Genomic DNA, 26,151 nt, shown 5'->3' with positions numbered 1-26,151 from the left:
ACCTGTAATAGGTAATATGTGACTTTAAGAAATATTTCACCAGGGTTGTGTGGAGATGAATACAGATTATTTTTCTGCAATAGTGAAGAAGCCAGTCTAGAATCTTCTTTCAAATAGAGTAAAAACAATGGAAAGATTTAAACAACCTTTTGACTCTGTTATTTTCCCCCCACACATTCAGTGCTTTCTAAGGCTTCTAGGGGTTAAAAAATGAGCAAAGGGAAAAATATAAGCGATTGCATGTCATGTCTGGTTTAGCCCTAAGCTTCACATCTGTTTCTATCTCCTTAACTCTGCTAAAAAACAGACGTCTGTTAACTTCAAACATTCCACCCTAATAGCACAAGTAGTTTAAACAAGAGCTGGGAAATTTTTTTGTGCCAACTGAAAACTCATCCACTCTTTGCCGTAATGTTAGCATATCACATTACAGAATTTGGCCTCTTGTCTATAAAGAAATCATATTGTAAGGGGTGTTATGGTCAAATGATCCAGACAACAGCTCTGTCTCTGCAGAGACATGTTAAGGGTTGCCAGGAATTTTAAAATTTTCACCTATTAATTTGATTTTCAAGGATAATACAGATTAAACCAAATATAGTAATTTTGGTTTGGAACACAGAGAATTTATTTATTTTATTTATTTGTCAAGCACGTATTAGATAATATATATATAAGTATAAGCATGAATTGAATACATAAAATGAATACAATTAAAGGGAACATTAGGACAGGGACGATAGGCACCCTGGTGCTCTTATGCGCGCCCCTTACAGACCTCTTAGGAATGGGGTGAGGTCAACAGTAGCCAGTCTAAGGTTAAAATTTTGGGGATTTTGGGATGAAACCATAGAGTCAGGTAGTGCATTCCAGGCATTGACCACTCTGTTGCTGAAGTCATATTTTCTGCTATCGAGTTTGGAGTGGTTCACTTTAAGTTTGTATCTATTGTGGTTGAAGCTGAAGTAGTCATTGACAGGTAGGCCATTGTAGTGGATGATTTTATGAGCTATGCTTAGGTCATACCGAAGGCGGCGTAGTTCTAAATTTTCTAAGCCCAAAATTTCAAGTCTGGTGGCATAAGGTATTTTGTTGCAAGCAGAGGAGTGGATGACTCTTCTTGTGAAATATTTCTGGACATGTTCAATTGTATTAATGTTCGATATGCAGTGCGGGTTCCAGACAGATGAGCTGTTTTATTAAATGGAAAAAAATGTCTCATGACTCAAACAGGGTATATATCCACCATCCCATCACAACACTCCTGTTCACAATACTACTAACAATCCTAGCTGCTAGTCCATCTTCTGATTCTTTATATCTATATCATCTATCTATTTATCTATCTATTGCACACACACACACACAATACCAGTCATATATTTATGTTATCAGGTTTATGTGGCTTTTAAAACTAGAATTAAAAGATTCCAATGTGAAGTGAATTTATGTTGCTTATTTCTCACAAATGCCCAAGCTGACTGGAATTCCAAAAGTTACAGTTCCCAACACATCTGGATGAGAATCAGGTTAAGGATGTTTGATTTACAATCACTTTCTCTAAACAATGGTGTAGCCCTTTGTGGTTGTGGTTTTTTTTTCCTCACAATATTTTTTTGTTCTTTTTCTTCACAGCTTCTGTGACCACAGTAATTTCTTGACAAAAAAAACTTTTTTGGAAAAGATATTTTTAATAAATAGGGGAAGAGAAAATAATATCTCTCCTAGTTCTACTAATGAAATAAATTCTACCTATGTACACACACATGCACTCTCTTAGTATCAAGATCACGTGAAGTGTTAATACCACTTTATAATGCCTTGGTAAGGCCACACTTGGAATATTGCATTCAGTTTTGGTCGCCACGATGTAAAAAGGATGTTGAGACTCTAGAAAGAGTGCAGAGAAGAAGAACAAAGATGATTAGGGGACTGGAGGCTAGAATATATGAAGAACGGTTGCAGGAACTCGGTATGCCTAGTTTAATGAAACGAAGGACTAGAGGAGACATGATAGCAGTGTTCAAATATCTCAGGGGTTGCCACAAAGAAGAGGGAGTCAAGCTATTCTCCAAAGCACCTGAGGGCAGGACAAGAAGCAATGGGTGGAAACTAATCAAGGAGAGAAGCAACCTAGAACTAAGGAGAAATTTCCTGACAGTTAGAACAATTAATCAGTGGAACAACTTGCCTGCAGAAGTTGTAAATGCTCCAACACTGGAAATTTTTAAGAAAATGTTGGATAACCATTTGTCTGAAATGGTGTAGGGTTTCCTGCCTGGGCAAGGGGTTGGCTAGAAGACCTCCAAGGTCCCTTCCAACTCTGATATTATTATTAGTATGTTGGCATGTTTGCTAGTGACCACTAGAGGCATACAATTTTATCTGGGAAGCAAAAAACAAAATAAAAAAATGAGCTAAATTTATAGGTTGATAGAGTAAAGCCTGAAATTACTTCATTACAATAATGAACAGTCAACAGTGTCAAAACATCACATTCGTTTTTTTTAAAGTTTTTTATTAATAATTCAAAATTAAAACATTAGACATAGATATGACATCACTGGTTCCAAGCATCTTCCAACACTTTAAATTAATACGTAATAAACTAATGATAATATAATAATATATTTCTTAAACCTTATAATAACTTATACCTCATTTCTATACAATTATATATATCTATACATGCATATACCTACCTATACAATGCACATACCCATTTATCTATAATAACGTATATATTTCTAGTCTAACACTACACATTAGTCTCGGCTATCCTCCTTTTATCTAACCAGTCATAGAATTTTACCCCGATTTTATAGTACAATGTTTCGCTTTTATCCTTGAGTTCCAAGGTGACTCTATCCATTTTTGCACAGTTGAAATTTTTAGTAGTATTTCCTCTTCAGTTGGAGTATCTTTCTCTTTATCACATTAGTGTTATTAAACAGGGAATAGGAAAGAAAAATTACTATCTGTGTTAGCATTTTTAGTTTTTATGCTTATGTGTGTTTTAAAGTTTGCCTGGAGATCAATATTCAGTGCAAAAAGACAGGTTTTTGAAAAAAAACCAGTTCTTTTATGACTTATCATGAATTCATCTATATGTACCAGAAAACACAATCTGCTTCCAAAGACTGCAGCATCTAAGAGAATCATTGCAAATTGCATAGTCCAGTGCTTGTCAGGTAATAGTTGGAAACAGTTTTCATAGCTTCTGTTCTTGCTGAGGAGTCAATCATATCTACCTTACTGTCACTTATCTAAAAATAGATGTTCTAATCCATTCAAAGGGATATCTTTATTTTAAACTATTTATAAAATCTTCTAGATTCTAGAAGCTTATATCACAGACTAAGTTCAGTGTAACTAAGCAATTATTTCGCAAATAATAACTTTCTCACTAGCAAATCATATACCATCCTGAGAAAAGCAAAACAAAGAGGACAAGTGGTTTTTTTTAATTCCTGAAATATTTTTCAGATTTTAATTTTATGAGCCTACAACATCAAAATGAGAAAGTTTTGTGAGGAAAATAATTTTGTTGATTAACGATGGTGTATGTAAACTGTTTTTGCTATTAGTATTAGTATTATTTACAATAATCCATAAAATCTGGAAAAAGCTCATGGACTATAGCTAAGACTCACCTTGTATCTTAAAAAGTATCTATGGAATATATACTTTAACTTCAAAATCAATTTCATATATTCTGAAAAAATCAATATTTTGTACCTTATGAACCTGGTTAAGATGTCTGACTGGGACATGCTCTTTAGGAATCTTCAATATATTTTCATCAGTTATTTGTTATTTAGCACCACTTTTTTTATAAAGATTTTCTATAAAGTGTTAAGTCTAAATATATAAATCCAACATTCACAAAAGAGGATGGCACATGAAATAGCAGTCCTTGTGGTGGCTCTACCACATTTACTTTTGTGATTTCTAATCCTGTCAATTACACATAAATAGTATAATTCAAGATATTCAGTCCAAGGCAATTAATAGAACCAATGCTGAAAAATTCCGTAATAACTTCTCTAATCATTTACTAAAAAATTTTATTGATAACTTTGAATTTATCACCCATATTCTTTCAGAAACAAAATTATAAACAAGAACAGGAAATAAAGGTTATCAAAAATGCAAAAGAAACATTTGTTAAAACCAGCTATTCTTGACTTCAAAATAGGGCCGGGCTATTTACGGGACCGCCTACTGCTACCGAATACCTCTCACCGACCCGTGCGCTCTCACAGAGAGGGACTCCTCAGGGTGCCGTCAGCGAGACAGTGTCGTCTGGCGGCACCCAGAGGAAGGGCCTTCTCTGTGGGGGCTCCCGCCCTCTGGAACGAACTCCCCCCAGGACTTCGTCAACTCCCGGACCTCCGAACCTTCCGTCGCGAGCTTAAAACACACTTATTTATCTGCGCAGGACTGGATTAGTTTTTAAATTTGTGGGTTTTTTAATGGGTTTTTTATCATTTATTCTAAATTTTAATTTCGGCCAATTGAATAAGTTTTTTAATTGTATTTTAATAGTATTTATATTGTAATATTATTGTCTATTTTATCTGGCTGTGAACCGCCCTGAGTCCTTCGGGAGAAGGGCGGTATACAAATTTAAATAATAAATAAATAATAAATAAAATAAATAAATATTGTCTCTAAGATACATTTAATTTCCATGTGAAAAGAATTCCACACTATTTTTTACATATTTGTTTTTTAAAGAACTATTCTACAGAGACAAGCAAAACTGTAGCTGTTTTCATAACATTTGAAAAATATGGTTTGATTTCAAAAGCCCCAGTAACATACTACTTTTCTAGTTTATAATTATTATTAGGTTTCATCGCACAATCAGCCAGATATTTAGACTGGATTTCACATTTTTATCTACCTATCAAGTACTTCCCAAGGATAGGTGGGTTTTGCTTGATCATGTTAAAGGTATCATTGCAGGATGAAAGCTACAAAAAAAAAGTTTAAAAAATTGGGCACAACTCATTTAACTATTACCTCACTTAGCAACAGATTTCGGAGGGAAGTGTGGATTGTCTCTGTTGACTTGATGTACAGTTCACCCAAAGTCTTGGTTACTGCTTCGAATAAAGGGGTACCTGAGACAGTGAGGCTTGGGCAGGGGGAGCAGGGGTTTATGAACGACTGAGCAGAGCTTCTGCCATTTTGGGGCTCAGCTGCTTTTATCAATGCCTGCTTGACACCTGATGGTGTGAACCTATAGAGATGGAAGAGGGTACGTGGGTGAGAGAGACTTACCCCAACAACTTGCAATCTTCCCTGCTAGTTTCCTCGGTTAAGTTTCTAGGAAGCAGACAGGGAAAGTCACAAAGAGCAATCATGTTATCAGAGGCACTATAACCAGTTGTGTGAACCAATTGCAAGCATGCAGAACACGATCACATGGTCATGGGGGTGGCAATACAAGCAGAACTCAGAGGATCATTTATAAGCACTATTCATCCAGTACTGTTGTAACTTTGAACAGTCACTAAATGAATGGTGGTAAGTCAAGGACTACTTGTATTAACCAGCCTTCAAGACTGGATTCTTCAGAGGCAGGCCTGATCAGGGGTTCCAAACTCATGGCCTATGGATCACCCTGGGTTCTCTAAGACATTTTCTGAGGTTTGCAACAATATCCTGTGAGTCCCAAGGCCAATGTTTGGGAAAGCCAAATTGCTGATTGCTACACAGACTTGCAGTCTGGGCTGTAGAAGATACTCTAGGAGAAACTGACTGACTATGGCAATTACACAGTACATCTTGGCCTTAACACAGATCTCCTGACAACATTAAGAATTGGTCTTTATAGTTAGCATCTCAGTTTTTCTTACATAAGCAGCATTGACCTTCGGGACTACATGTCTGCTTCCTCTTACATTCCATTAAGACCATTCCCTCATCCATGTGAAAGTGCCAACCAGGAACTAATATCCCAGAGAGGAAACATATTCTCCATATTTTGCTACTCACAAGAAACCGTTCTGATACTTGAAATTTGTCCTCTTTAATCTCCCCTTAAACCATTCCTAGTAGGGCTTGGTTTCAAGATCCTTTACCATCTTAGTAGCTAAGTTAGTTTGAACTTTGGTACTAAGAAAAAAAAGCTTAAGAACAACCCATGATACATTTTCAATGTCTGTCTGTGTGTAGGTGTGTGTGGTAGATCCTTGGTTTTATTTTTCCTTTTTGCTGTTTCTTGTTCTACTCTGTTTTTAATGTTGTTATTGTGTTAGGTTACAAATCTGATAAGTATTTTTGAGCTCACTAGAAACTTTTGTATCAATATATAAAACAAATTCAGTGTTGCAGCTCTCAGGCTAATGAATGAATCCTCATGAGGTTCACATGACAAAACCCTTGGGCTAGATAAAGAGCAGTTTCTATAAAGGTGCAATCAATTCTTCCAAACCATATTGCTATCACATCTTGGCCTCCAAAAACATTTTAAAATTTTGTAGCATATACAAAGTAAACTGCACATAAAGGTCATAATGAAATTTACTGCAGGACAACAAAGCTGTATTTAGCACCTATGCTCATAAAACGAGAGGGAGGGAGAGAGGGAGGGAGGGTCGTAAAGAAAGATGGGTCTGACATCAAGTAAACAAAAGAAAACTGTTGATGCTTTGACTCCATATAAAATCTTCTCTCTGTTTCCTCACTTTCCAGGAGGAACTCTGGAAAAACTGGCTTTGACACAAGCTGGAATATTAACATTCATAAAAAGGCATGTTAAATGGATACTTAGACATAAGGTTAAATACAACAGTTCATCTATTTCATGGTATTCCAAATGGATATTGTTCAAGGTGTTTAAACATAACTTGGGACTAATTATTACTGTTTCAAAACATAAGCCGCTATGGGAAAACAAAAGGTTAGAAGAGCATCCAAGATCTTTATTAAATCAAACCAAACAATTACTTATGTGTGGCCAATTTTTATATGCTTAAAACATCATACTTGAGAGTGTGGAAGTGAAATTTTAATACTATGACCAAATTTTCATCTAGCTTTATATTTTTTTGCATTTACTATTTTTTTTTTTGCATTTACTATTGATCTTATCCTGACAATGTGCATCTAATTAGCACCATAAAAACCATAATCTTGTGCATGTACTGTAAGTTGCACAATATAATAAATTCTACTCCACTAAATTTCTGAGAAAACAAAACCTGTTCTAGATGGATGCAATACCAATGGAAGATGTGAATGCTGTTGCCTGGTAGGTGGTCTTTAAATCAAAAAGGTGAAGGCATTATGCCACAAATCAAGAGAAAGCCATGAAAGTTGTTAGCAAAAAAGAGTACCTTCAACAAAGAACTGCTACACCACATTACTTTATTATCACAGCAGGATGGCTAAAGACAACATGCACTTTACTTTCAAGCATTTTTTTTCTCCCTATACCGAAGATCTGGAAAATGCGTACAAGATTTCAAAAATAAAGCAGTTTGAAGTTCTAAATGTAAAGCAACAAAAATAACAGAATTTTGCTGTTACAAAAATGAACAAAGATGAGTTATAACAGTATTATTTGATGAATGACTCTAGCTTTGTGGTAGAATATATGCTTTGTCAATGGAGGATCCCATATTCAACCCAAAAAATGTGTTTTGGCTTATTGCCCTTTGCATTGCTTCCCCAAACAGCAGACTATTCTCGTGTGAGAATTATGCAGCATTGTGCTAAATTATTATAATTTCCATCTTGACTTCCTACCTACATTGTTCTCTTCATGTATCAGAATCAAGAGTTTCATTCCAATAATTCTTTAGAAAATCAAAGGGTTTCTGATATCAGTTCAATTTATTAAGTAACTGAATGAGAATGGTAGGCAGTAAATTATGAAATTATTTCTTCTAACCATTTGAATCTGTACCCTTCCTTTCATATTTCTATTCCACTCAGCTAAAATTGTAACCGGATGACATTTTATCATTCCTTTTTTCTAGGGGTGAAATGTAAAATTTGTTACTACCGGTTCTGTGGGCGGGGCGTGGTGGTGGTGGTAATGTGACTGGGTGGGTGTGGCCTTTTTTTTTTACTTTTAAAAGCATTTTTTCTATAATCTCTTTGGCCGAAGAGGCTGTAAAAAAAATTGCTTTTAAAGGGATCATGCTACTCAGCTGGGATTGCCAGAACCCTTTAGAAGCATTTTTTCTACAGCCTCTTCGCCCAAAGAGGCTGTAGAAAAAAATGCTTCTAAAGGGTTCTGACAATCCTAGCTGAGCCGCGTGATCATAAGAGGCTTTTTTTTTTACTTTTAAAAGCATTTTTTTCAGCCAAAGAAAAAATGCTTTTAAAAGTAAAAAAAAATAACCTCTGATGATCGCATGCGGCTTAGCTGGGCATGGGCGGGGGGGTGGGGGGCACGCAGGGATTTTTGCTACTGGTTCTCCGAACCACCCACTGCCATAGCTACCCGATTGGGCAATCTGGTCTGAACCTGAAGCATTTCACCCCTGCTTTTTTCAAAATGAAGTGATGCAGCAGAAGTGTCAGCCAGATCTCCAGAATGGGGTTTGAGTTTGCTATCTGCTGCCATAGTAACGGGGAGGGGAAGCATGATATTTCGGTTGAGGAAATGAGCTGGTGAGGTGAAGTCCCATGTAAACTGGAAGGGAGGTTTGTTCCCAAGAATTATTGTGCTGCTGAGTGGAGTTGTTTACATTCTGTCAAGACCAACCATCCTAGTACTCCAGATACAGTAGGTGAAATACTTGAAGATGAGCTTCACACAACATCCTACTAGACATTGATTGGACTCTCAGCACTGGACCCTCGGGGGGGGGGGTTTGGGGAAACTTTCAATCTGTAACTTCTGCACCTTTTGAATAAGATCTTGCCTTGCTTTCGCTGCTATCATTTCAAACTGAGTAAAAGTACCACTTCTCTATCTCAATGGAGTTGGGGGCTTTCTTTATCGGGTTTTGAATGGAGGAAGGTCTGACATTGTGCAAGAGCAAGCAATGTTTCAGGAATTGGGGTTTGATAAATAAGAATACAATAACTAGGGTTGACAAATTGCCCTAAGAAAGGCAGGACATACTCTTATCAAAAATCTCATGTTTCCTACCATCAAGTCTTCATGCATGAATAGCTCACAAACGTAATTTGTTTTTAATCCCTCAGTTTTCAATATGGTCAAAATACATACATTGGGGAATATGGCTAGAAACAGCTATACATATCTACTGTTGTGCAATTAATATGTACTTTTTCATTTCTCATTTAAATTTGGGAATTGGAAAAAATTATTGTGAGAAAATCATGACGTTGATACAATAGTCAAATATTTGATTTATTATGTTAACATCTATGATACTAAAACTCTTATATAGTCAGTGCTTTTCTATTATTCTGATTTTGCTGTTAACACAGATACAATTAGACTTCCTGTTGTGAAGGTGGGCAGACTAATGGTTAAGTTTACTGCAGTGAGAAGAACAGTGTATGTATTATTAGTCTTTATGTTGAATCTGAAAATGGCTACATGGACTATTGGATTTACATAGCATTTAAGTAAAAGGTAGAATCATATGTTCTTCAGTGACATCTGCTTGTTCCAGATTTGGGAGGATTTATATATTCACAATAACTGTCATCAACCAAAAAAGAACCAGTTTTCTATTGTCTGCAGTGTATGCTCTAGTCTAGTGTAAATACTGTATACAATATATTCATGGATAAACTGAAATCTTTAGGTGCAAAATACACCCCCAAATAAATTTTGGCTTATCATCAATTATATAGGGTAATTGGCATCTGGTCTGCAAATCTTTCTTTCTTACCTTCAAAATAATGAACCCACAGGTGACTGATGAGAGGTGGCACCAGCAGTAACCATATGCACAAGTCAAAGATCCAAGAATCTCAACTGAGCACATGAACCAATCCATTCTGTCATGCATCAACTATTAATTTTCATTTCATTTGAATAGTCATAGGATCCTATTACTGGATATAAGACCTACTTGAAGGCCCATTCAACAAAGGACAAGCTTGATTAAAAATGGATTAGTCCTGCTATTAGGCTCTACCCTTATGGGAGTAAGATGGTGAAGCATCAGTACTTCTTTGTCATTACTGTGTCCACAGGTAGCTATCCCGCAGCCCTGTTTTAGTGATACAAGCCCTGTTGGGCAGAACAGGACTTGGAGAACCTCTTGCAGGGATATGCAGAAGAATTTTCTCAGAAGTTGCTCAGATTTACTTGAAGTTGGATGTACCTTCCTATCACAAAATCCATCACAAGGCTGTCACTGATGACTCACACCTGCCCCTTCACAAGACCCAATCCAATATTTTCACTTGTCACACCCTCACCTGAAGCCCTAATAAACAGAAGAAAACTGACATTGACATCCCTTAAACTCCACTGAAGATTTTACCTAGCCTGGTAATGAAACATTTGGAAACCAACCCACGAGCTCGGAGAATGAACCTTCACCCTCATCCTACACCCGAGCTACAGATATTTATCCCTATTGCAAACTGATTTATATTTTTAATAATGGTTCTGTTTGTATACAGTATTTATTGTTTTGGTTAATTTTTGAATACTACCCAGAGTCACTTTTTGTGAGATGGGCAATCATAAAACTGAAATAAATAAATGTTTTTTTAAAAAAATAATAAATAATAAATAAATAAATATTTTTTCAGGTTCCAATTTTAGATTTGTAATAAAGAAATGTACAAATACTTCCATGCTTATATTTTGCCATGAAGAATGAAGCATAAGACAATTAGCTAATTTTCGCTGGCTGTCCTAATGTATAAACACAATGGTCAAAAACACAAAGATAAGTGAAACTGGACACTGGGTGTCACTGTTGATTTACAGACAAATTTCTGAAAGCACATGGAACTAAACAGAAAAGGCTCTTCCCACCTAACACCCCCACCCCCCCATACATAAAGTGTGTGTGTGTGAATGTGTTGTGAAAGGGGAGATAATCAGATGTGTCTGGATATTTGGTAAAACTTTAAATTTGGCTATTATCATCTCAGGCAGTAAGCAAGGACGATATGCCATACTTTGAAAATACACCATCTGCTGCTTGTTAGCTGATAAAAGCATCAGCCTATCAATTCTCTAAGTAGTTGTTGCTCATTAGCCAACAAAAGCTACTTTCAATGCTCACATATTATTCAATTATTTTAGACAGATGACGATTACAGCTGATCAGGGCAGGGAATAAAGAAAACCCCAAGAGCTCAAAGGGAAATTAAATATGGCAGCACGGTCAGAATCCAGTTCCTGGTGAAGCTGATGACAAGACTCACCTACTAAACACTGTGTGATTTACAGCAGGGAGTCTGGAGAAAGAAACCACCTAGTGTTTCACAGTTATTTATTAGCAAACATGAAATGCTAAATGATGTATCAATATTTCTGAAAATATTCAACATTTTAAATCTCTTTCCCAAGGCTGACGTTTTCCTCCTTTCATACTTTCTGATTTTTTTTGTATGGTACAAACAGACTCATAGAGTTTCCAGCAGGTCTGAAGATTGGATCCCTTCCTTCCCCTCATTTACTATCAACTAATAAATCAGCATGAATGGACAAATGCCTAATTGGCATGTCCAGAATGGATCTTAAAGCAAAAACAGTTCCACCAATCTATTTGTCATTTTTTTGAAAGATTGTAAATGTTAAAATTATTTCCACTCTATCGTAAAAAAAGAGGAAGTGATCCAGGCTAGGCATTTTCATCTTTCTAAAAATAGTTTTTATAACATATAAAGCAATAATTAGAATTACATGCTTTCATGACTTCTCTGCTACAAGCAGCCATCTCAAGATGCACACAGAAAAGATAGGAGAAAATCTATTTTAATGAGTACCAGGAGATACTAAGACAGATTAAATAGTAATATGGGAAATACATGGAACTACCCAATCACTGAAGACCAATATGAATAGCCATACAGAGATACTATCTGTTATATCATCTTTTTATTTGAATAGGAATATCCTGTCTTTCCCTAGTGTGGGAACTGCACGCTGGACAAAGGGAGACCTTTATACTGATAGAAGAGAATATCTGTGGCTCAGGATTGAACAGTGGGGTTCTTAGTGCTCTCTGAACGTGGTGGTTTCCTTGCAGTTGCTTCATTACCAAACTAGGTATCATCATTATCAAGAGCCTTCCAAGGTTGGTAAAATGAGGACCCAGATTGTTGGGGGCAATATGCTGACTTTGTAAACCACTTAGAGAGGGCTATAAAGCACTGTGAAGCTGTACATAAGTGCTATTGCTATCATCATCATCAATGATGATACCTAGTTTGATAATGAAACATCTGCAAGAAAACCACCAAGCTCAGAGAGTACCAAGGACCCCATGGGAACCCTTATAGACTGACATTTCCTGAAAAAAATAATATGATTATGAATATTTACAGTAAATATTTGAAGGACATATCAATTATTTTATGGTTACCATTTGGATATTTCTCAAACCATCATGTACAGAATACCATATATTAGAAAACAATAGCTACTAACAAGACTTAAACTTGATTTAATTAGGAATCATTTTTCCACAGATAGGTTAGAGTACAAAGAAAAGTTTAAATTTACTCAGAAGGATTTCATTTCTCATGAATGAATTGAAAATAATGCTGCAGAATTCTGCATTGTTTAAAGTCATGCTAAAATATCTAGTTCAAGAACAGTTGTACACTTATTTATTTATTTAATTGACTTGTATGCCACCTGAGTCATAAAAGTGACTCACAGTGGTACAGATTTAAATATTTGTGCAGTCATATAAGCTACTTTTAAAATTAGATTTTCTTAAGAAAGTAAGAAACAAAAAGGAGCTTGTACACTGTATGCTTGATATTTTATACAATTAAGGAAATGTTATGTGAGAATGACCTTGAAGAACAAGAGAAAGAGATGCTGCCTAGGAAACAATTAGATAGGAGGGGGAGGAGCCCCTAGTGTCTTAACGGTCAGAGAACGAAACTTAAGAACCAGCTCGAATTGATCAGACAAGTGGCAGCAGCAGATTTATACCTTCAGGTTTACAAGATTATGCTAATGTAGGGTTCAAAGTGAAGCTGTGTTTTCTGTCTGGTTTGCCTGGGAGAACTGACAATTAAGTATTGCTGCATGCCAACATTATTTTGTAATACAGATGCACAGAAAAATACCCCAAGGAAGAGGATATATGTAGTTCAGGGTTGAACTCTGGAGTCCTTGGTTCTCTCTAAGCTTGATTGGTTGTTTGCTTACAGATGTTTCACTACCCAACTAGGTAACATCATCAGTCACACTTCAAACAAACCTCTTCTTATGACCTCTTCGCTGTATTCCATCAATAGAGAATTGGGTACCTAAAGGTTTTGAGTTAGCATAGGCATTCTAGATATATCCTGGCCTAGTTAAATTGGAAATAAAGAACATTTTTTTTGCCCAGGATTCATGTTTTTTTCTAAAGTTTTATCTTCTGAATGAATAAGTCCCTGTTCCATTTTTTCTTCCAGGATAAGGTGTAAAGCTCTAGAGTCTAAACTATAAGTAAGATAGTGAAACTGACTGAATGGAAGTGATTATACTGAATATAATGAATTGGTGTCAATATAAGGAACATAGCTGTGATATTTCTGAAATAGTAGTTATGAACCTGGCCCTACTCACTCCGTGTGTGTGTGTGTGTATATATATGAGGGGGAGAGACAGTGACAGAGAGAGACAGAGACAGAGAGATTTAGAAAATGAATATGAATAATAAACTGGGCTTTCTTATTTGTGGTACACAGATGTGAAATGTTCATTTCCAATTGGAGACTACGGAGTATTCATATTTTACAAGTTTTATGGGCATATGGAATCTTTTATTTAGTTCACTATAATCATTCTTTTCTGCCATGTTAAAAGTGGACTTCTTTTTTCCTTCACTTATTTGTTATAAATTTTTACAGTTCTTATCATTCATTCCATTTTCCAAGGTAAATTAAGTCACCCTTATACATGGAGACAGATTTCATATAAAAAGAAAAATACAGTCTGCAGCCCGTCATAGTAACTTGAACCAGAAACTATAAAGGCAGTCTTCTCTTTTTTCCCCTTTGTTTCTTTTACCTCCCCTGTCAATGTAGGATAGCACAGGAAATGAATCACCTGCTCAAAGGTTTTTTTCCCCTTTACTCTTGTTCAAATTTATTCATGAATTTTGCTATTGCTACTATGCAAAGATAAGGAAAGATGAAAAAAGAACAGGATGATTATCTCTGCATGGGTGAAATAAAAATGACCTAGCTAAAATATTTCAATAAACTATTCCATCTTGGAAAGAAAAGACAGAACATATGAATGTCAGTTAAGAATCCCAAGATTTAAGCTGATTCAACTGAAGGAATCAGTTTTATGAACTGGGGTTTTACAACTGTTTAAGATTTTATCAAGAGTTACAGTGTTTTCTCTCCCACTAGAATTTTACTGGATTCCATTTTATTCTCAGTGACAAAATAATATCCTGGATGTACTTTGTGACCACTGCCAAGCCACTGCTGAGTCATTCATAAACAAAACATAAATTCTGTTTGGAACACTTCATTAATTCTCTATTTGCATGAGGGCGATATCTTGCAATAGAGGAAATAACAAAGTTATATGAAAACAGAAGTAAAAAGCCTGTTGTGGGATGTGTATATGTAAAATTTGCCTTTCTATGTATACATACACACACACACACACACACACACACACACAGAGTAGCAAATTTTTATCATATGATCATGGGAATGCTGCAACAGTCCTAAGTGTGAAAAATGGACATAAGTGACTTTTTTCAGTGCCATTGAAATGTCAAATGGTCACTAAACAAACTGTTGTAAGTTGAAGATTAAATGATAGTTGTATATAAACAGGAGGCTAGATAGAAAGAAACAGACTTAGGCTGAACTTTAGCTTTTGAATAACAGCTTTCTAATTCCAAAGTTGGTTTATGTATAGTTATGGAAGGGGTTGACCCCACCTATGTAGAACTAGTTAACAATCTGGAGGTTCTACAGGACTTGCTTGAGCAACCGGTAAGACCATGCCTAGGTAGCCTATGCCCAATTACATCTTATCAGAGGTGGGCGTCACATAATTTAACAACCAGTTCACCCAGAATCAAATATGAGAGTGCGCATGCATTTTGCTTGCGTGCACGACTTGCAAGCATGCACGTGCCTTAAAAAATGTGGCTAAATAGGATGGCATAGCACTGGGGCGAGTGGGCACCACCCACAGGTCACAACTATCGGTTCACCCAAACCGGTCTGAACTGGCTGTATCCCATCCCTGCATCTTATGCCTCAACTGAAACCTTCCTGGAGCATCTAGATTTGTCCAGGTAACACTGTTAGTCCAGAAGCTGCACTGATGCCAGTCAGCTTCTGATTTAATACAAAATGTTGCAAATCACCTTTAAAGTCCATCCTGGTCAACTCTAAGGCCTGCTCCAAATTGAATCTGCCCACACTACAACATTTGGGAGAGTCCTTATTGAAGGTCTTGTTACTTCTCAGTACTATAGGATAATTTATCTATCTCTCTTCCTATCAATCATCCCTGAGATGCATTGAATTATATACAATAAGTTTAAGTCCGCTATTCAAAGTTTAGTATACTCACGGCATTCCTTCTCATCACTTTCATCAAAGCAGTCCGGCAGCCCATCACATTGCCAGGCTCCTGGGATACAGCGACCATTACTGCACATGAAATTTCCAGGAATATTACATTCATTTGTGAAATTATTCCAAGGCAAGAGTTGGCTTTCTGTAAACCAGGAAAGATAAAATAAAAAGAGGTCAAGTTCACATATGTGGAAATTATTTTTGCATCTGAACCAATGTTGCTGGGAGACAAAAACATACATATATATGAAAGAAGGTGGAACAAGCAGAAAATTAGCATCAATATTAGCATATTGATTGATCTGTCCTTTCTTTTTTTTTTTAATTGAAAAAGTTTTAACAAACAAAAACATTTTCCCCCTTTTTCCCCCCTCCCCCCCCACAAAATCCTTCCCCTCCTTCCCCTCCTTCCCTCCCCCGGCTTCCCGGGTCAATCACAAGGTATTGTTATACATAAACCAAACATAGAGTAAAGTTTTCCCTTCTAATCCAATTAACCTCATCCAAATCTTTTCATTTCCCAACCCCCATTACATAAAATAATACTTCCTAATTATTCAAAGGCAATCTGATATTTCTTAATCTGATATCTGTTTTGTAGATAATCAATCCATTTTTTCCATTCAATTAAATATCTTTCCTGCGTATTGTCTTTCAAAAAAGCTGAGATTTTAGCCATCTCAGCCAAATTAGGAACTTTCAAGATCCATTCTTCTATTGTAGGTAACTCTTCTTCTTCCAGTATTGTCCAATCAACAGTCTTGCTGCTGTTATTAAATTCAGAATCAATTTAGTCTCAATCCCTGTACAATCCGTTATAATTCCCAAAAGGAAAAATTGTGGCAGGAACTTTATCTTCTTCTTCAGTACATTTTGAATAATCCACCAAATTCTTATCCAAAAGGCCTTAATTTTCTTGCAAGTCCACCAAATATGAAAATATGTAGCGTCATCACAATCACACCTCCAACATTTCGCTTGGATATCAGGATACATACATGATAATTTTTTGGGATCTAAGTGCCATCTATAAAACATCTTATAAAAATTTTCCCTTAAATTCTGTGCTTGTGTAAACTTAACATTTCTAACCCAGATTTTCTCCCATGTTTCCAACATTATTGGTTCCTGAATATTCTGTGCCCATTTTATCATACAGTCCTTTACCAAATCCTTTTCTGAATCTATTTCAAGCAACACATTATACAATCTCTTTATATGCTCCTGGGTCTGATTTCTAATTTGCTTTATTAAATTTTCCTCCTTTGCATTATACCAATTTTTTGATCTTCTTTCCATCTAGCACTTATTTGCCCATATTGAAACCAAGTATAATTCCTCCCTTCTTCATTTAATACCTGTAATGATTTTAATTGCAATCTACCTCCTTCAGCATACAAAAGTTCTTTATAAGTAATCATTTCCTGTTTCTGTTCTATATTTATATTCTCTATTGCATGTCTGGGGCTCGCCCATATAGGAATCTTATAGTCTAGTTTATAAGAATATTTTTTCCAGACCATAAAGAGCACTTCTCAACACATGATTCTTAAAAGCCCTATCCACTTTTTTTTCATAAAATAAATACGCATGCCATCCATATAACAAGTCATAACCTTCTATATTCAAAATTCTTTCCTCCGTTAAATTAAACCAGTCACTTATTACTGAAAGGGCTACTGCTTCATAATATAGTTTGAAATTAGGCATTTTTAGGCCACCTCTTTCCCGTGAGTCCTGAATTATTTTCATTTTAACCCTCGCCTTTTTACCTTGCCATATAAATTTATTAATCCCAATCTGCCAATCCTCCAAATTTTTATCTTTCTTAATTATTGGTATCATCTGGAACAGAAACAAAAATCTAGGTAACACATTCATTTTGATAGCCGCAATCCTCCCCAATAGCAATAACTGCAATTTTTTCCAGACACCCATATCATTCTGAACTTTTTGCCATAGCAAGTCATAATTATTCTTATAAAGTTTCTTGTTCGATGAACTAATATAAACCCCTAAGTATTTAACCTTTTTTACCACCTCAAATCCTGTTATTTCCTCTAGTTTTTGTTTCTGTTGTATAGATATATTTTTGATTATCACTTTTGTTTTATTCTGATTTATTTTAAAACCTGATACCTTTCCATATTTATCAATTGTTTCCAACAAAAATCTACTTGAATTTATAGGATTTGTTAAAGTAACCACTACGTCGTCTGCAAAAGCTCTAACTTTGTACTTATATTGTTTAATTTTAATTCCCTCTATTTTCGTTAACTCTCGTATTTTATCCAATAATGGTTCCAGAGTCAAAACAAACAATAATGGTGATAAAGGACATCCCTGTCTCATTCCTTTCGCAATCTTAATAACTTCTGTCAGACTACCATTTATTATAATCTGAGCTGTTTGCTCTCCATAAATCGCTTTAATTATTCTAACAAAACAATCTCCAAATTGCATTTTCTCTATTAATTTAAATAAAAAATCCCAATGCAATCGATCAAAGGCCTTTTCCGCATCCAAAAAAATAAGTGCTGCTGAAGTATTCTTCTTTTCCAAATATTCCAATATATTAATAATCTGTCTAACATTATTTCTCATCTGCCTCCCTTTTATAAAACCAGATTGATCAGTATGAATTCTTTGTTGTAAAACTAACATTACCGTATATACTCGAATATAAGCCGATCCGAGTATAAGCCGAGGTCCCCAATTTTACCCCAAAAACTGGGGTAAACTGGGGACTCGAGTATAAGCCGAGGGTGGGAAATGAGGCACCTACCGGTTGGGGAAAGCCTCCCTCCCTCAGCTGAGAAGGCTGGCGGCTCCCCCGCCCCGCCCTCTCACTGCACCGGCAGGGCTTCCGTCCGGTAAAATGTGAAAAAAAGAAGAAAAAAAAACTCGAGTATAAGCCGTATATACTCGAGTATAAACCGAGGGGCTTAAAAAAAAAAAAAACCTCGAGTATAAGCCGTATAGACCCGAGTATAAGCCGAGGGGACGTTTTTCAGCACAAAAAACGTGCTGAAAAACTCGGCTTATACTCGAGTATATACGGTAATCTATTTGCTATTATTTTAACAAAAATCTTATAATCATTATTTAAAAGTGAGATCGGCCTGTAATTACCGGGTTTAGAGCAGTCTTGCTCCTCTTTTGGTATCAGTGAAATAAAAGATGTTTTTCATGACGGGGGTATTCCCACTCCTAGTTGTTTCTGATTAAATAATTCTTTAAGTGGGCCTAGTATTTCATCCTGTAGTTTTTTATAATAACCATCTGTACCGTGTCCTTTCTTAAATCAATATTTTGAAATTCTCATTTTTTCTATGCTTTACTGAAAGCTCTTACATTCTACCATTCAAAAATTGTATATCTCTGAATAATAACATGAGTTGAGAAAACTGAACACTTATTTAGTTACAAATAAATGTTTGAAATTGAATAAAATGCAAACTATTTTATTTGTTCAGTTTGTAATTCAAATAATTTGCCACACATTATAGTCATAGCTTTAGACTTTTAATTCACTTTTTCCTTAGATTTCAACATTTAACAAATGAAATTGAACCTTGGTTTAATGAAGCAATTCAATCAAAATAATAATATCTAGTTTCCAAATTAATTCAAGGTGAAATTCAGAGAGATTTCTTATATCAAAGTAGAAATCTAGGTACTTTCTGAACCGGAATGGTTTTTAAAAATCCCTTTCTTTAAGCTCTGATACTTCCTAAAGTTTATTTTCATCTTGGCTGCTGTAGAAAGAAGTTCATTCCCATTGCAAAGAAAATAATTCCCATGGGCACCTTGCCCATTGGACTGCATTTTTAAAAGACTTTTATTAAATCAATATAATTTGCAGATTGCCAAATACAGTAAGCTTATTTAACTGAAAATAAATAAATAGAGCTGGCAGGTTGCAAAAAGCTACAGATATCTACTTTACAAATGTGTCTGAGTCCTATATTATCCTCATAGGATTCTTAGAAAACAAATGACTAATGCCTGAAACCTAACTCTTTGTAATCATCCTGCAGGCCAAAAAAGAAGAAGATAAACTGGTAAAAAGTACCATACAAGGGTAATAGAAATGGCAAGAAACTTTGTCTTAGATAATTAAGTGTTTTGATAGCATGGCGTTGTGGTCAGTCCAAAGACATCATTTTGTTATATTTGTTGTATAATTTGCATTCTAAATTTCAAATATGTGATTAATCCAAAACATTACCTATCAATTATCTATCAGAGAGACTACTGAATATTGACTATCTCAAGTGTTAACTTTGTCTCAGTCACATCAATATGATGAATTAAATTTCAGTGAATTTACTGAAGCTTGTAAACATTGTGCAGAAGTCACTATGATACTGGCAGAGTACAGATCTCTTATCGGTCCACTGATTGACTCTATGCCAGACATAATCACTCAGCCTGACCTACTTCCAAGACTGTTCTCAGAGTGTACTGAGATAACCTTAAGTACATTGCACAGAGTCCCTTTAAAGGAAGTTGATATACTAATATAATAAACATATGATTTAATCAAAGAGCTCAGGTTCTCCAGGAATCAAAAATATAACAAAGGCATATTGTACATCCTATCGCATTCACATATCTTATGCACAATTGATATATTTGATAGAATATATCACAGAATATATAACACACACATTCATTATACGTACAGTACAATGCTATGTATATATAAAATGTTCACACTTTAATAATAATTTAGATCACTGCCAGTCTTCACTCAGGCCCAGCAGTAAATCCTTATCTCCCCAAACTAACAAATGCGTAGGCATCCCTGAGAAAGGTGGACTGGAGAGATGATACAACACATACTGCAATGTCATGACACAAACTCCACCTCTTACATGTTTCTGTGGAGAGTCACCTCCACAGAGTTCTTGCTGATTAAGTCTGGTTTGTAGTTTGCCTCAAGGACAGAGTGTTTTCTATCTGTCAACTGCATGAAAAGCATTAAATAAGACAGCTAAAAGGCTGCCTTGGGTTCTTGGGTTAATTGAGACACCTGTGAGCAAGGATATCTGCCTTCTAGTAAAGATGTTTATATGGGGTGACTTTATCAGGCAAAGGGATTTTGGTTGTTTGTGCTTTGTGTGTCCTTGTGCGCTGGAGGTGCTATACAGTATCAAGGATCAGGGTGATTGAAGTCACTGGATGAAAGCAGGGCAACTGAGTCAGAGAGAGAATCCCCACAGGAAAGGAATATGGTTACTTTTTGCTTGCAGAACAAGCAAAATTGGACAGGAAAATCTGTACAGCAGACTGACTGGTGGAATGAAGCTACATTGGGGGCAAAAAAAGAGCAAAATAGCACAACAAAGTGTGACCAAGATGTTTACTTTAAGGACATTCAGAAAAAAAACCCAGATTATTTTTCTCTCTTTAGGCTAGAAACACAAAAGTGAAAATAAAGCAAAGCAGCCTTTGGAAGCGCTTAACCTAACCAAACAGTGATTAAATTTAACAATAGCATAGAAAGAAAGGAAAGACTGAAACATTATTTATTTTATTTGCAGTGTAACCCGGGGTCTCCAACCTTGGCAACTTTAAGACTTGTGGACTTCAACTCCCAGAATTCCTCAGCCAGCAAAGCTGGCTGAGGAACTCTGGGAGTTGAAGTCCACAAGTCTTAAAGTTGCCAAGATTGGAGACCCCTGCTGTAAACTATAAAAGTTACTTCATTTTGCAAAAGAAGACTGCCTGAGGGTCTGGAAAAGTTCTTTTCCTTTCCCATCCTCTTACAATCATAATGCATGTATCAATGGTGGGCTTTGAATCATGATATTAGAATGCAAAGTTTCAGCATTTTGGCGCCATCATGGTGAGCCTGTGAAAGTTTACTGCCTTCATCCTGAAAGAGAATCTGCATTATTAAAAACAAGAAGGAAGATCTATTAGATGCAGAAAATCTGCCTACTATCAAACACAAGATTCAAATCCTACATATCAGTCAACTCCCTAATTTAAATTCCATCCATCCTGCCCTCTGGAATGAGCTGCCTGCGGGGCTTCGTCAACTCCCCGACCTCTGGACTTTCCGCCACGAGCTGAAGACATTGTTTCGACGTACAGGACTAGCTTAAACATAATTTTAAATTGGGGTTTTAAATTGGATTTTTTAAATGGGCTTTTTAATTGTATTTAAAAAAAATTAGGCCGTATATTGAATTAGTTTTTTAAACTGTTTTTTAATCTGTATTATATGTATTGTGGTTTTTATTGGCTGTGAACCGCCCTGAGTCCTTTGGGAGAAGGGCGGTATACAAATGTAATAAATAATAATAATAATAAATTCCATCACTTTTTCCCCCTTTGCTCTTTCAAATCAATTGGTGTAATGGCTAAGGTGCTGGCCTAGAAACCAGAAGACAATAGTTCTCATGTCACCTTAGACCTGAAAGTCAACTGGATGTCTTTGGACCAGTCATTTTCTCTCACCCCCAACTCACTTTACTGGGTAGTTGTTGTGGGAAGAAAATAGGAATAGGAAGGAGTATCAGGTATGTTTGCTGCCTTGAGATGTTTATAAAATAATAAAGGAGGGAGACAAATCTAATAAATAAGTAAATAAACTTTTGGCCATTCTTTTCTCAATCTGGAAAATAGCAGGCAATTGCTCAATATTAAAAGTATCCGAAGCAGTATTTAGTCCACCTGCCAGCTTCAACCCTTATATCTAAAGACATCTGTTGCAAACAAAAGAATAGCTATTGAAGATTCCCAGAGGACTCGCTAATCCCTTTGACTAATTCTAATCCTTCTGCCTGCCACCATTTACATGGATTTTTTTATTATACCCAAATCTAAGAAGAGATAATTACAAAAACTAGTCAACAAAAATCAATATAATTCAATTTGTTTGGAGAACAGAGGGATGCTTCAACTTTTATCCTAGCATGCATTAAAATCTGTAATCCAAAATTAATAAAAACACCATATTAATTTCTACAATTCTTTGCTTTAATAATCACAGCAAAGGTCACCTAAGTGATTGTTTCAAGATTAAATCATTCAGATGAAGAATGAGATAAAATTAACTACTTGTTACCTCCCCAAAAGACTAATTAATTTATCAATGAATACATTTTTTTGAATTATAGAAAGTTTATGCAAATATCAATTGTTAAGATGCCAAAAACATCTTGTTTATGCTGCAAAAGATTAACATGACTATTTCTTCTGCATAAAGAAATATAATTGGTAAAAATAAAATCTCCTTTGAATAGAGCTTGACATGTTCATGTAATTTTCTTGTCAATACAGAAAATTGACTTTCATTACTAGAGCTTGCAGGTCCTTGGAATTTTTAGCTAACAGACTAGTACTTATTGGTATTTCTTCAATTTTAAACCATTTTCTTTTGATCCACTTAGTGCTTTAACTAAGTTAAGTTAATTTTAACATAGTTTCTACATAACTATGAAACAACCCACTTCACTCTGCAGTTCTATCAATTTAAGTACATTTGATAGTATCAGCTTTGAAGAGAAGTATATTTGCTTAAATTAAAACATTCCATTCCTAGGGAAGGACTACGTTCATACTAAAGAGTTCATTTTTAGTAGAAGATACATAGCTGAAGAGCTAAATCATTGGGTACAACTGTCTGCAACAGTTCACACCATTAGTCCTTCTGATTAAAAATGATTTCATTCTTTTTAGCAACAAACTAGAATCATTCCAGGGATCAATGTATTTTTCCAGAAAAGTAATAATTGTTCCCTAAAACTTCTTCTCAGAAACTGTGGGTCATATCTAAATGATTCCCTGTTATTGAAAAATGTTTTAGCCATTAGCTATTAACCACCGCTTACAAAGAAAATTTATATAAAATGTTTTACAGGTGGCATCTCTGGCCCACAAGATTAGCAAAGATGAACAGCAACTTATCACTATAATGTTGGAAAAGTAATTTAGTGTCAGGATCTTTCTATCACATGTGGTAGTTATGTAAGAAAGCCAGGGAGTTTTGGCGCCAGATTAAGATATGGTTGGAGGAGATATTAGACCAAAACAAAAAATAACAAAAAAAGCTTCTTCCAACATGTTAAAAACAAGAAAAAAGTCAAGGAAACAATTGGCCCATTGCTGGAAGAAAGTGGCAAGAAGATGACAAGCAACAGGGAGAAAGCAAATCTACTTTCTATAGGTAGAAAATAGGGAAGAAAATGGTAAGTGAACACCTGTCTACCCTAGACGAGTTCAAATCACCAGGACCGGATGGATTACACCCCAAGGTTCTGAAGGAACTGGCAGACGTGATCTCAGAACCACTGAACTATATCTTTCAAAGATCCTGGAGCACAGGGGAGCTGCCAGAGGACTGGAAAAGAGCTGATGTAGTTCCCATCTTCAAAAAAGGAAAAAAACAGATCCAGGAAACTACAGACCTATCAGCCTGACCTCAATACCGGGAAAGATTCTGGAAAAGATAATCAAGCAACGAATCATCGAAGTAATAACCAAAAGCCAACATGGGTTTGTCAAAAACAGATCATGCCAGACTAATCTTATTGCATTCTTTGACAAAATGACAAAATTAATAGACCAGAGGAATGCTGTCGATATAATTTACTTGGACTTCAGTAAAACATTTGATAAAGTAGACCATAACCTACTACTAGATAAAGTAGAAAAATGTGGGTTAGACAGCACCACCACCAGATGGATTCGTAACTGGCTGACCAACCGCACTCAACGTGTAGTCCTCAACGGAACTACATCCACATGGAGGGAAGTATGCAGTGGAGTACCCCAAGGCTCTGTTTTAGGCCCAGTACTCTTCAACATCTTCATCAATGACTTGGACGAGGGGATAGATGGGAACTCATCAAATTTGCAGATGACACCAAGCTGGCAGGAATAGCCAACACTCCAAAAGATAGGCTCAAGTTACAGAAAGATCTTGACAGACTTGAACATTGGGCACTATCTAACAAAATGAAATTCAACAGTGAAAAAAAGCAAGGTTCTACATTTAGGCAAAAAACCCAAAATGCACAGGTATCGTATATGTGGTACCTTGCTCAATAGTAGTACCTGTGAGAGTCCTAGTGGATAACCATTTAGATATGAGCCAGCAGTGTGCAGCAGCTGCTAAAAAAGCCAACACAGTTCTGGGCTGCATAAACAGAGATATAGAATCAAGATCACATGAAGTGTTAGTGCCACTTTATAATGCCTTGGTAAGGCCACACTTGGAATATTGCATCCAGTTTTGGTCGCCACAATGTAAAAAAGATGTTGAGACTCTAGAAAGAGTGCAGAGAAGAGCAACAAAGATGATTAGGGGACTGGAGGCTAAAACATATGAAGAATGGTTGCAGGAACTGGGTATGTCTAGTTTAATAAAAAGAAGGACTAGGGGAGACATGATAGCAGTGTTCCAATATCTCAGGGGTTGCCACAAAGAAGAGGGAGTCGGGCTGTTCTCCAAAGCACCTGAGGGTAGAACAAGAAGCAATGGGTGGAAACTAATCAAGGAGAGAAGCAACCTAGAACTAAGGAGAAATTTCCTGACAGTTAGAACAATTAATATGTGGAACAACTTGCCTTCAGAAGTTGTGAATGCTCCAACACTGGAAATTTTTAAGAAAATGTTGGATAACCATCTGACTGAGATGGTGTAGGGTTTCCTGCCTGGGCAGGGGGTTGGACTAGAAGGCCTCCAAGGTCCCTTCCAACTCTGTTGTTATATATTACATTAAAACATAGATTTGAATCCTGAATTACTCCTATTAGGAATCACAAAAGAGAAACATAGCAAAGAATTGATATATTTAATGCTGCAAGTTATAACAGCAGCAAGGCTGGTTTATGCGCAATACTGGAAAAAGGAAGAAACTCCCCAGGAAGAAGAAATAATAAAGAAAATCTTGACATGTGCAGAAATGGATAAGCTGACACTAGAACTCAAAAATAAAGACAAGGCAGAATATTATAAAATTTGGAACAAAGTGTACCAATGGTTGGAAAGGAGAAAAGGAGTTGGAACAAAAAAGAATTAGGGTTTGTAAAATGGATACTGGATAATATTTAGACAATTATGTAAATGAGGACAAGGGATATGTATTGTATCTAAGAATAAAATAGTAATGTATGTTAAATAGTAATTATATTTGTTGTTATGTAAAAAATATGTATGGATATGACAAGACCGGGATGGTCACACTCTGTCCAATGTTTTTAGTTTGTTTAATAAAAAACTTTTAAAAAAAGAAAAATGTTTTCTCCACCCTGAGTTTTCCTCCAAGATAAGTAACAATTGTAATACCTATAGTCTGTGAACTTATGAGGTTACCTCATGAAATGTCTGCAAGAAGACAAGCTCAGAGAGCACCAAGGACCCCATATTTCAATCTTGAGTTACAAATATTCTCTTCTTTATGTAAATTAATTTCATTCTTTATAGTTGTTCTAGAATACAATATT

General features: G+C 35.8%; 1 protein-coding gene across 7 annotated transcripts in view; it reads right to left on the bottom strand.

Annotated features, from left to right (window-relative positions):
- Positions 1–26,151, bottom strand: part of LDLRAD3 (low density lipoprotein receptor class A domain containing 3) — a 181,011-nt gene that overhangs the window by 97,562 nt on the left and 57,298 nt on the right. For 6 of the 7 annotated variants that reach the window (XM_058161674.1, XM_058161667.1, XM_058161668.1 and 3 more), the window contains one exon: positions 15,683–15,829. In XM_058161674.1, the coding sequence (XP_058017657.1) occupies positions 15,683–15,829 (147 nt within the window). Of the gene's footprint in view, positions 1–15,682; positions 15,830–26,151 lie in introns of those variants that run through there. The other variant, XM_058161673.1, reaches the window with a different exon arrangement.

The sequence above is a fragment of the Ahaetulla prasina genome, chromosome 1, assembly GCF_028640845.1.
Source record: "Ahaetulla prasina isolate Xishuangbanna chromosome 1, ASM2864084v1, whole genome shotgun sequence".
Classification (NCBI taxonomy): Eukaryota; Metazoa; Chordata; class Lepidosauria; order Squamata; family Colubridae; genus Ahaetulla; species Ahaetulla prasina.
The sequence above is the reverse complement of the archived record's forward strand: the minus strand, read 5'-3'. Positions and strand labels throughout refer to the sequence as shown.